At 37.3% G+C, this 12,884-nt stretch overlaps 1 protein-coding gene across 3 annotated transcripts; it reads right to left on the bottom strand.

The window, feature by feature from the left end:
- Positions 1–3,795: 3,795 nt before the first annotated feature.
- LOC104747044 (E3 ubiquitin-protein ligase PRT1) lies at positions 3,796–11,811 on the bottom strand. Of its 3 annotated transcripts, none has more exons than XM_010468612.3 (8): positions 11,449–11,811; positions 5,735–5,763; positions 5,442–5,621; positions 5,209–5,316; positions 4,936–5,124; positions 4,626–4,826; positions 4,371–4,489; positions 3,796–4,286 (listed from the first exon to the last, which is right to left on the bottom strand). In XM_010468612.3, the coding sequence occupies exons 1-8, from the start codon at positions 11,538–11,540 to the stop codon at positions 3,963–3,965; spliced, it is 1,242 nt and encodes a 413-aa protein (XP_010466914.2). In that variant the 5' UTR covers positions 11,541–11,811; the 3' UTR covers positions 3,796–3,962. The 3 variants fall into 3 exon arrangements, with proteins under 3 accessions (XP_010466914.2, XP_087345473.1, XP_087345472.1); XM_087489347.1 differs by lacking the exon at positions 11,449–11,811 and adding an exon at positions 5,913–6,107; XM_087489346.1 differs by having other exon boundaries at positions 4,936–5,316; positions 11,449–11,698.
- Between the last annotated feature and the right edge of the window lie 1,073 nt (positions 11,812–12,884).

Below are 12,884 nucleotides of genomic sequence, written 5' to 3'. Positions count from 1 at the left end.
TGAGAAGGGGATATTTATAAATCAGAGGAAGTATGCAGAAGAAACTCTACAAAAGTATGGAATGGAGAATTGCACTGCTGTTAAAAACCCCATGGTTCCAGGTCTTAAGTTGAGTAAGGCAGGAGCAGGAGACGAGGTGAATCCTACGACATTCAAGCAGCTCGTAGGCAGTCTCAGGTATTTAACCGCTACAAGACCAGATTTAGTTTACTCAGTAAATTTGGTTAGCAGATATATGGAAAGTCCGAATGAGCAGCATATGGCTGCAGTGAAGAGAATTCTGAGATACATTCAGGAAACACGAGAGTTTGGCATTCAATACAAGTATGGAGGAGAACAAAAGCTGGTCAGTTATGTGGATAGTGATTATGCAGGTGATGTTGATGACTTTAAAAGTACCTCCGGATACTTCTTTATGTTGGGAGGAGCAGCGGTTTCATGGGCTTCTAAAAAACAACCGATTGTGACATTGTCCACCACTGAAGCAAAGTTTGTTTCAGCAGCCTATGGAGCATGTCAAACAGTTTGGCTCAGGAATGTTCTGTCAGAAATCGGGTTCGAACAAGAGGAAGGGACAGTTCTGTTTTGCGACAATAGTTCCACTATAAAGTTGTCAAAAAATCCGGTGCTACATGGGAGGAGTAAGCACATTCATGTCAGGTTTCATTATTTAAGAGAGTTGGTGAATTAGGGGACTATTCAACTCGACTACTGCGGAACGAAAGATCAGATAGTGGATATAATGACGAAAGCTGTGAAGCTCGAGGTGTTTGAGAAGCTTAGGAGCAGGATGGGAGTGTGCGCTAAGGAAGTGTAAACTGGAAAGGAGGCATTCCAGTTTAAAGGAGGGAATGAAGAATAAAACCAAAAGCTTCGGACTACTCTGTTTCTAGTTGTTTTCTTTGTTGAATAAATCATCCTTGTTTATAGGAGTAGACTAGCTACACGTTGAACGTGTTTTGTTGCAGTTAGCTTAGTTGCTTATTTCTCGGTTTCCAGTTGTATCAAGGTATATTTAGAGACCAGTTTTTCTTTTGTTCAATTGAAGCTTTTCAGTTCATCTTCTCGCAAATTAGTTTTCAAAGTTAACATAAAGTTTGACAAAAAAAAAAAAATTTCATTATGGGTAAGAAAGATGAATTGCATAAAAGTCCTCAAAAATGAATTGCATAAAAATCCTCAAAAACTTGCAGTAATCTCATGATTTGTCTCTGTAATTTTGTTATCGAAGATATAAAACAGTAAAAGGGTCCATGATTCTCAATTTCTCATACAAATCATGATTTTTATACGCTTCCAATGGCACGGATGACAAATACTATATACTCATAAATCTTATCACAAATCTTTGTTCATCCAAAATACGAAGACAAAATTAGCAGTTTGAAGACCACAACATTTTTTTTTTATAAAAAACCTCAACAATATTTTCAGAAAACAGCTTGGTAAACTAATTTAACCGTAGAACGATCGAAGGCACACGTGCGATGACTCACGGCAATCATGAAACAGCTCAGATCTCGAAGCTACCGAATCCCCAAAAAATCAGTGAAAAAAAAAAGCCAAAAGTAAAAATAAAATAAAAGATCTGCAATAAACACTCTTCACGTCCTCCCGCCCTTTTTCTCAGGGCGCCAAAAAAAAAAAAAAACTGTTACCACACACGCATACTAAAAAAACATTTTTTTCTTTTGTTTTTATAATAAAGTATTTCAATAAAAAAAAGACAGAACCCGAGAAACGAGTTCCGACGGAAGATCAGTTGTGAGTCCCACACACACACTCGGACCAATCACATCGTAGCTGCCTCACACGCACTCAGATGGGTGTGACCCCCTTGATCCAGTTACTACTATTTAGCAAAAAAAACTTCAAGCAAATCTATACAAAGCATGTATAATACTATAAGCCTATACATCACAAATAAATTTTAACTAGGTAACAACGGAATAAATCAATTTTTAAAAAATTATTATAAGTAAAATTATTATCCTAAACCAATATCTGTTTGTATCAAACATATTATGTCTCAGAGGAGAGAATCTTTCACCCTGATGGATGTGACCCCCTTGATCTAGTTACTACTATTTAGCAAAAAAACTTCAAGCAAATCTATACAAAGCATGTATAATACTATAAGCCTATACATGACAAATAAATTTTAACTAGGTAACAACGGAATAAATCGATTTTTAAAAAATTATTATAAGTAAAATTATTATCCTAAACCAATATCTGTTTGTGTCAAACATATTATGTAACTTAAGTTTATTTATTTATTTAAAGCTGCATTTTTTTGTGTAAAAAGTATGTTTCATCCGTAAAATCTTTGAATGTGTAAGAGGTTTTCTGGTAGAGAAAATATTGATAAAATGTTACTATTTATTGCAACATATCTTTTGTGTGGTTTAAAAATCAAATTCATATTTTCTTATGTTTTATTTTGTAATCATAACAATTTTGCATGTTTCTTACGTAACCATAACAACATATACTAAATTACTCGGTTGTTTAATTATTCAATTTTATTATATGTTGGTAACAATCAGATTCTGAACTAAATTTTCTGAAGATAATCTAATTTATTGATTTAATATTTTTGATTCTATATAAATCTTTTGAGTTAGTCTATTTGTTAATATTTTCTATAAATAACAGATTATTACCAAAAAAAATCCATTATGAAAAAATTAATGAAATTCTAAAATCAACGTATTCGTGAAAGAATGCATTTCACCTGTGAAATACGTGAACATGGTAAAGAAAATATTTATAAAATGTTACAATTTATGGCAATATATATATTTTCATGTGTTTTAAAAATCAAATTTATATTTATGGTTTGTTGAGTAACTATAACAATTTTGCATAATCTAACAATCACTCATTTTAAATATATTATGATTTTTTTTGGGTACTAAGTTTATTTATAATGATAAGGGTTATTGTCTCATTCATTTTTAGTAGCATATAAATGAATATACAATTAGAACATATATTCCTATTCGGTTATTAATATTTCCATTTTTTATAAATAATCACACTAAATGTTGAGATTAATTAGTTTACATACTTAGATATATATAAATAATCACACATCATGATATCCTCTAATTTGTTGTTATTTTTATAGTTATTTATGAATATATATAAATCTATATTTATTGGGAATTAAGTTTCTTTTAATGAGTTAGAGATATTTCAGGGGTAATATACTTCCATATACTTCTTTTTATAATCCATTTTAATAACTATTAAAAGCTTGTTATTTAAATTATTATGGTAATAATACCAACATATAACATTTTGTTTTTATATGATTATGTTAATAATTTATATGTTTAATAAGTTATATGTTCTTTATTTTTATTAACTTTATATTAATTGATATGTTTTTATAGCTTTTTAGAATATTTTACTTATATTGATTTTAAGAAATTAATATTTATATTAATTTTAAGAAATCAATATAATTTTGACTTGTATATTTATAAGTAAATTTTAGTGAAATTTTGCTTTACTAATAAATTTGTGTGAAAAATGATGACATATCTAATTATTATTCAGTTAATTGTTTTGAAAATAAATACAATGGCATAGAACTATAATTAATTAAAAATTTTAAGGTTATTTTGCTAAAAAGTGTTATGAGCTCTCTGGCGGCATGAAAAAATCTGCTTCTCTATTAATATATAGAGGATAGAATATCTTCAATTCCTTGTAGATTTTTTTTTTTTTTTTTTTTTTTTTTTTTTTTTTTTTTTTGCATAATATACACACAAACAACAACATATATAATAATAAAACTTGCAACAACATGTTTTTTTTTTTTTTTTTTTTTTTTTTTTTTTTTTTTCTGTTGTATGTTTTCTTTTTACGCTCGTAAGAAATAAACTTAGTTTAAAATGTTAAAAACCATAGACAATATACAATAAATATTAATAACAAACGCAAACACAAATTCATTCTGTGCTTGATGACTCATTAGAGGAACCAGGTGGCCCTTCCTCGCCCTCATCTGTATCCACCCCTTCCAATGAGTTAATCGAAGGTCCGAGAATATAGGCAGTAGAATTGATACTGATCATAAGCTGAGGAACATCCGCCCACTGAGGAGCCCCCGCCAGCTGAGGAGCCTCCTCCAGCTCAAGCCTGTGATCTGGAGTGTGTTGCTGGTTAAATCTCCCTGGAACTTTCAAAGGAGTCTCGTAACACTCTTTGCAAAGGTCATACCCAATTCCCTCGCAGTCTTGGCATCTGTATCTATCCCCTATGATTGGAAACACCTGCACGCCAATGTCACACATTACGATTCACATTAATCTTGATCCTACCTACTAAAAAAGAAGTTTAGATAACAATGCACTTACTCCGCAAGAATCACAACCAGCACCGATGTGGACATTAGAACCAGGGTTTGCCAACCAAGGAAGATCATTGTTTTCATCGTTTGATAAAGATGGGCCTTCTTTGTGATAGTTTTGATAATCTAAATATAAAATGAAAAGGAGTACAGACTATGAGTCTTTGTGTCCATATAGGTCTTACATATTCCAATGTAATAACAAGAAATAAGGTGTGAGGGAACACTACAAACTGATTCAAGGCATAGATGTAGGACTTACTTCCTTTGCTATTATGAGCAAGAGTTTTCCGAATCCCACCACTTCTCCTTGAATTGTATTCTTCAGGAAAATTTTCTTCCAAAAGCTGTTCAAGAATCAAACAAACTTTTGGAAATCCTCTAGGGTCGCAAACATTACACTCTTGACATTTGATCTTTTCGCTTTGTTCAGCCATATCTACTACACATCCTTCGCAATACACTGCAAAGAGGATTAGACAAGAAATTAGCACATTAGAAAATTTGAAGATGATATTCTCAAGCGGCAGAAAGTTGAAATATTTATCACAAGCAAAAAGGTAAGATAATACCATGCCCACAATTGAGAACTACGGGTCGCACGAGCAGCTCCTTACACGCTGAACAGAGCAAATCATCTTTTGAAATTTGCTTACTGGCACTGCTATTCTTAAGTAACCCATTCTCATGAGCATTAAGACTATGTGCATCTGTGGGTTCTTGATTGCTGGGGATACAGGGACTGTCCACCTTTTGTTTATCTAAATACCCAAGTGTAAAGCAGTTTAATAGAAAGCAAAAGTAAAATTCAGCAGAAAGATGGATCTCAAGTGCAGTACACTCACAAGAGACATTTAGAGAATCTCCGCTACATCCAGACTCATCCTTAGCATTTGCCTTATCCAAAACAACATCAATCTGCGGGGAAAAGCAATTTTGTCCTTGTTCTTCCGCTGAAAATATAAACAAATTATAATCAGCAAAATGCACACCTAATAAATGACACTTGCATACGATCAAATCAAAACTTTTGACCGAGTACGAACTCTTTAAAAATATAAGCGAAGGAAGGACTCACTTAAGACTTGTTCTTCCCTCTTCTTATGCGCAAGTGGGTATATCTTCTTCAACAGGAAATGAAGCTTCTGACACACAGAAGGAAAGTGAACATACGGATCCCTACAAATCGGACAATGAGACTCGCGGAAGCCATTCATGGACTTATGTACACACCAGAAACATGATAGATGACCACAAGCTATCATTACCATCCAAAATAAGCATTAGAAAACCAAGTCATTAAAACAAAAAAAAACACAAAGGAGAAAATGAGACTTGAAGAGTGTTCTTACGACTTAGTCAACAACTTACATAACACAATTGGTTTGTAAAGAAGTTCCCTGCACCAAGAAAGAAGCAACAACACAATATCTTATGCATTAGAGTCGTCTTCTCAACATACGTAAATGACCATAATAAACAAACAGATTCTTCAATCCATGAATTTAACGAAATAGCTGATTTAATCATTCAAATATAGTATAATTACGCTATACGATTTACGATATAGACGAGATTAAGGAGCTCCAAAATCATAAAATCGTCGGAGAGATAATCTCGATATCGTGATAGACTACGGATACCGGTGGCATTTATGAGAAAGAAACTGAGAACCAAGGGTAGACGAGCAAGGCAATGGGAGAAGAAGAATGAAGTTAAAAGTGGCTAAGGGGAAGAAGGCCTCAGGTTGAAGGAGAAGGTTTGAGAATAAAAGAAGAGCATTGTGTGTGTTTGTTCAATGCGTTGTCGTTTTAATAACAGTACTCTTGTATTTAACTTTGGTTCCCATTTAGGGTTATGGTATCAAGGAAATTAATCATCAACATTATCCTCTCCTGCCTCTCTCTTTCTCTCTCTTCTAATCTCTTCTTCTTAATCCTACCTTCTGGTTACTTTGGTTAGGATCAAACCTAACATTTGGTGCTTTCATTGTTTGAGTGAGACGATGGCTCCGCAACGACCAGCTATCGAATCTGAACCCGAATCGGAGGCTACAACGACTACGGTTCAGCCGCTCTCGCTAGAACAACGGGTGGATCACCATGACAAGATTCTGGAGTTTCTCAAGGTGTCAGTAGAGAAGATCCTCCGGAACCAGGTCTATGGGGTTCCTCTTGACTCGGCGAACCCAGGGTTTTCGAGTCCATCGCCGGGGGTACAACAACACGTCACGCCGTCACCAGCTGTTGGTTCGGCGAGTGTCAATCACGACGGGATCTTGCCCTTACCACCGCGAGATACCCAGATGCGGCCGACAGAGCTTATGTACCACACACCACCGACGGATCCACGCGGGTCTTACACTAGAGCCTATTCGGAGTACAACAAAGCAGTGGAGTTACCATACTACGAAGGGCTTAACCCGGATGACTGGTTGTTTCGAGTGGAGAAGTGTTTTGAGCGGAACAACACGCCGGAGACAGAGTGGATAGACCAAGCGGTTTCGCACATGACCGGGTGTGCTATAACTTGGTGGAGATTGATCCATGGTAGAGCGCGCATCCGCACATGGAAGGATTTTTGTGAGCGTTTCAAAAGTCGATTTGGTGCTGGTAGAGGTCAGTCGACTCTGGACTATCTTTTGTCTATAACACAACAAGGGAGTGTAGCTGAATACAGAGAGCGATTTGAGGAGTTAGCAGTCGAGCTACCCCATGTTTCAGATGATGTCTTGGAATCAGCATTCTTAAAAGGGTTGAAACGTAGCATAAGGGATCAGGTGGTCCGTATGCGTCCCTTAGATATGACGGAGCTGGTGGATAGTGCTCGTTTGATTGAAACACAGGAAAATGAAAAGGCCAGTTATCAAGCTAAACTAGCTCAACGCCATTCATTTAGTGGGCAGTATGGTCATGAATCTTCGGGACACAAGAGAACGAATGACTACAGCAGAGACACACGGAAGGTGAGTGGTGCAAGCGAGCCGCGGAACACCAACCCTTGTCGAAACTGTGGTGATAGGTGGGTTCCTGGCCATAGATGTAAACAACAAAAGCTTAAGAGCCTGGAAGTGGAGGAAGAGGAGTTCTTTGAAGTTGAGGATCTGGGGGAGGATCAGGAAGAACTTCATGAGGTAGTGACATTATCATTGGGAGCAATGTCCGGCCGGTCTGATGAAAACTCCATGAAAATGATGGGTAAGATTGGGAATAAGCCTGTGGTGGTTTTCATTGACTCGGGGGCTACTAGTAACTTTATCTCGGATAGGGTGGTGAAGGAGTTGCAGCTACCCGTTACGAGTAACAAGAAGTTTGGCGTCCGGGTGGCTGGAGGTCAGATATTAAAGGGACAGGGCAAGTGTGCTGGACAGGTTCTGGATATCCAAGGAATTCAGATCGTGGGGGAGTTCAGGGTGTTTGATCTGGGAACTACGGATGTTATTTTGGGGTACTCATGGTTGGATACCCTGGGCGATACCAGGATAAACTGGTTGAATAGGACGCTTAGTTGGAAGATTGGCGTTCAGTGGGTGACTATAAAAGGGGACCCTGCGCTTAGCAAAGGACAAGTCTCAATAAACTCGATGGAGAGAATACTTAAAAGAAAAGGCGAAGCATATCTCCTAGAGTTGACTACCTTGTTTGAAAATGAGGATCCTGCAGAGAAGAAGACGGATCAAATAGAGGCTGTTGACAAGGTGGTAGGTCGTTTTGGAGAAGTGTTTGCGATGCCAGCTCAGCTACCTCCTACCCGGAGCAGAGAACATGCCATCATACTCAAAGCAGGTACCTCTCCTGTCAATATGAGACCGTACAGATACTCCTTTGCCCAGAAAAATGAGATTGAAAAGTTAGTCAAGGAGATGCTTGAGGCTCAAATCATCAGGCCTAGTGTGAGTCCATATTCGAGTCCTGTGTTGTTGGTTAAGAAGCGTGATGGAGGCTGGCGGTTTTGTGTGGATTATCGGGCACTCAATAACGCCACCATTCCCGATAGATATCCCATTCCAGTGATAGAAGAACTTCTCGATGAGCTGCAAGGAGCTGCATTGTTCTCAAAATTGGACCTCAAATCTGGCTATCATCAGATCAGGATGAAGAGTTCTGATATCGAGAAGACGGCTTTCCGCACTCATCAGGGCCACTATGAGTTTTTAGTTATGCCTTTCGGCCTAACTAATGCTCCATCGACTTTCCAGTGCATTATGAACGACCTATTTCGCCCCTATCTCAGGAAGTTTGTACTGGTATTTTTTGATGACATCCTAATATACAGTCCAAACCTGGAGGAGCACTTGAAGCACTTGGAGTTGGTCTTACAATTGATGGCTCAACACAAGTTCTTTGCCAATGCCAAGAAATGTTCGTTTGGCAACACGGAGGTTGCTTATTTGGGACATATAATATCAGCTGAAGGCGTAGCGGCTGATCCTGCGAAAATACAAGCGATGTTGTCCTGGCCCTTACCCAAAAATGTCACAGAATTGCGAGGTTTCTTGGGACTTACGGGCTACTACAGGCGATTCGTGAAAAACTATGGCCTCATTGCACGACCTTTAACCGAGTTATTGAAGAAGGAGGGATTCTCATGGTCAGCTATGGCTACTGCTGCCTTCCAGGAGCTTAAGCAGGCAGTCACCACCTTACCGGTCTTAGCCTTGCCTGATTTCAAGAGGGAGTTCACGGTAGAGACTGATGCATCGGGTCTGGGTATTGGAGCCGTATTGTCACAGAACAAGAGACCCATTGCGTTTCTCAGTCAAGCTTTCTCCTCTTCAGGTCGCACCAAGTCTGTCTACGAGAGGGAGTTGCTTGCTATCGTGAAGGCGGTGACTAAATGGAAGCATTATTTGGTGGGAGCTGAGTTTGTGATAAAGACAGATCAGAGTAGTCTGCGGCACTTATTAGAACAGAAGGCAGTCTCCACGGTGCAACAGAGATGGGCATCAAAGTTGATAGGATTAAATTATCGTATCGAGTACAAGCCTGGAGTTGAGAACAAGGTGGCTGATGCTCTGTCTCGTCGCCCTGTAATTGAGGAGTTAATGCAGATAACACTCACAGCCCCTCTGAATTTGGATAAAGCAGAACTCATGGTCCAGATTAAAGCTGATGCAGAATTGGGTCCAGTGGTTACCAGTTTGGAGCAAGGTATGACAGTTCCGGGTTACAGCTTGGAAAAAGGGATGCTCTTACGCCAAGGCAGCCTGGTTATACCGAGAGGATCTCCCTTCATTCCAAAACTTTTGGAGCAATTTCATGCAAGCGAGATAGGAGGGCATGAAGGAGCTCTAAAGACTTTTAAACGGTTAGCTTCCGAAGTCACTTGGAGAGGTATGCGCAAGGACGTGCTGCAGTTTATATCCAATTGTCAGACATGTCAGGAAAACAAGTATTCCACACTTTCGCCTGCTGGTCTGCTCGCACCCTTACCCATTCCTCAACAAACTTGGTCGGATATTAGCCTTGACTTTGTGGAAGGATTACCAACCTCCAAGGGTTTCAACTCTGTGCTAGTAGTGGTCGACCGGCTAACCAAGTACAGCCATTTCATCGGATTAAAACATCCCTATACAGCTAAAACAGTGGCAGAAGCTTTTATTCGAGAAGTGGTGAAGTTGCACGGGTTTCCTCAATCGATGGTGTCTGACCGGGACCGTATTTTCTTAAGTAACTTCTGGTCTGAATTGTTCAAGTTGCAGGGCACACAGTTGAAAAGAAGCACTGCTTACCACCCCCAAACTGATGGCCAAACAGAGGTGGTAAACCGTTGCCTCGAAACATATCTGCGGTGTTTTGCTAGTCGACGACCATCATCCTGGGCACAATGGCTTCCTTGGGCCGAATATTGGTATAACACGTCGTATCACTCAACCATCAAGATGACTCCCTTCTTTGCTGTCTACGGAAGAGAGCCTCCAAAACTCTTGCGATATGGGGACACTCCTGCCGCAAACGCCGTGGTAGATGAGTTGTTGAAGGACAGAAATAGTTTATTGGTTGAACTGCGTGAAAACATGGAGTTGGCACAGTTGCGAATGCAGAAAGAAGCCAATAAACATCGTCGCAACGTTGAGCTGAGTGTGGGAGATTGGGTTTACCTTAAACTGAGACCCTATCGTCAAAGTTCTCTGGTGCAGAGGAGGAATGAGAAACTAGCACAAAGGTATTTTGGTCCCTATCAGATCGTGGAGAAGATTGGTAGAGTGGCGTACAAATTGGACTTGCCCTCCCACAGCAATATCCATCCAGTCTTTCATGTCTCCCAACTCAAGTTGACACTGCCCAGCTCATGCGTTACACAAGCCTTGCCTCCCATCCTCACTCACAATCTAGAATGGGCGACAGAGCCAGAATCCTTGCTAGACATTCGCAGGTCAAATGATGGAGCTACAGCTGAGGTCTTAGTCCAATGGAAAGGGTTACCAGCCTTGGAATCGACCTGGGAACCCTTAACGAATCTCATGGAGCAGTTTCCGGACTTTGACCTTGAGGACAAGGTCACTTTTCTGCGGGGGAGTATTGATAGACTACGGATACCGGTGGCATTTATGAGAAAGAAACTGAGAACCAAGGGTAGACGAGCAAGGCAATAGGAGAAGAAGAATGAAGTTAAAAGTGGCTAAGGGGAAGAAGGCCTCGGGTTGAAGGAGAAGGTTTGAGAATAAAAGAAGAGCATTGTGTGTGTTTGTTCAATGCGTTGTCGTTTTAATAACAGTACTCTTGTATTTAACTTTGGTTCCCATTTAGGGTTATGGTATCAAGGAAATTAATCATCAACATTATCCTCTCCTGCCTCTCTCTTTCTCTCTCTTCTAATCTCTTCTTCTTAATCCTACCTTCTGGTTACTTTGGTTAGGATCAAACCTAACATATCGTCAGACTCAGAACAACGGAGATTTTTTTTTTTTTTTTTTTTTTTTTTTTTAATTTCGAATTAGCTATACTCTAATTTCAACCCCCAACAAATTAACCTAATGATTCACAAAATTAGGGGGATTTTTTGCAAGAGGCGAACCAGAAAGATTGATAAAGAAGAAGAAGAAGAAGAAGAAGAAGGGGGTTGAAAATAGAAAACGAGCTTACAGGCAAACGCAGCAGAGAAATTGATCGGAGATTTCTTCTTCTTCTGGTGGTTCGTCGTTCTTCACCGTAGTAGCATCCGTAGGTTCGGCCATTGTTATCACAAGATAAGGAGAAAGAGAGAGAAAGAGATTTGAGATGTTTTTATAAAACGGTGGTGCGATGCTTTTGCTTTTGCGGCAAGGGCCTGAATCCACCGCCGTACTTTTTTTTTTTTTTTTTTTCCTTTTATAATTTTTATATTATTATGACTACTGTAAGAAAAAAAAAGAAAAAAACTTAAATAAGGAATTTGGAAAAAAAAAAAGTGTTTCATGCATATTTTTTTTTATTTGCTGATTCTCTCTGTCATGTATTATTTACTATATCTATATTAACATTTTTGAAATACATTTTGTGTTATGCTCTTTTAGTTTTGTTTATTTAAAAAGTTATTTACAATATTAATCCCTAAAAAATTTCCGTAACTAACATTACTTCAGATTTTGTTTCCTAAATATTTTACATTTCATTACAACTAAAAAAAATAACAACAATCAATATGGAAATAGAAACTATCATACATTTAACCACACATTTTGTTGTGTTTTGAAAATATTCTATATCTGAATCATTCGCAAACAAAGAAAACAACAATTTGATTCCCTTTTTATTTTCTAAAACATGTGAGCTTTTGATTCTTAACGTAAAAAAAAACTTCGATTGACATTTATTTAAATATTATAATTAACATATATAAACTTAATAAATTTTTAATTATTACGAATATGTAAAATTAAAAAAGTCTAAAATACTATATAATGTAGTTATATAGTAGATGAGTTATAAAGAGGACATGTTGGAATTAATAAAATATTATGAAATTTGTATTAACACGGGTTAAATCCTCACTTAATTATTTATCAATACTACTAATATTAGAATATTTGACATATAATCAAGTTGATTTAATTAAGAATATATAAAATAATTAAACCATTAGGAAAAATGTTACTTAATCACAGCGTATAAATTATTGATTATATTTCTACATCCTTAAGTTTTTGTTATAATAATTAAAAATCAAAATAGAATATCAAATACTAAACAAAACAAACTAAATATAACAAACAAATGGTCATGAAGTGTGTTGCGGGTTAAAAAATAATATAATTATTTAGCCGCACAACAATCGGATAATTTAGTTATTCTTCTATTTACAAAAACATCCAATATTTAACAAATAGATAAAATATAAATTATAATAAAAATTATTTGCCCGCGGTGTACCGCGGGTTAAAATCTAGTTCTTGAGATATTGGATCTGACTGGTAACATGGTTTTTTGAAGTTGAGTTACAGAGAATATTATAATCCGATGTATCTTGCAGTAAAAATTATGTAGTAAAAATAGCAGTTTGATGTAATAAATTGCTGTAAGAATATAATTTATCAATCTTA

This window comes from Camelina sativa, chromosome 15 (genome assembly GCF_030686135.1).
Source record: "Camelina sativa cultivar CO46 ecotype springtype chromosome 15, ASM3068613v1".
Lineage (NCBI taxonomy): Eukaryota > Viridiplantae > Streptophyta > Magnoliopsida > Brassicales > Brassicaceae > Camelina > Camelina sativa.
Note: the sequence above shows the minus strand (reverse complement) of the source record. Positions and strands in the feature narration are given on the sequence as shown.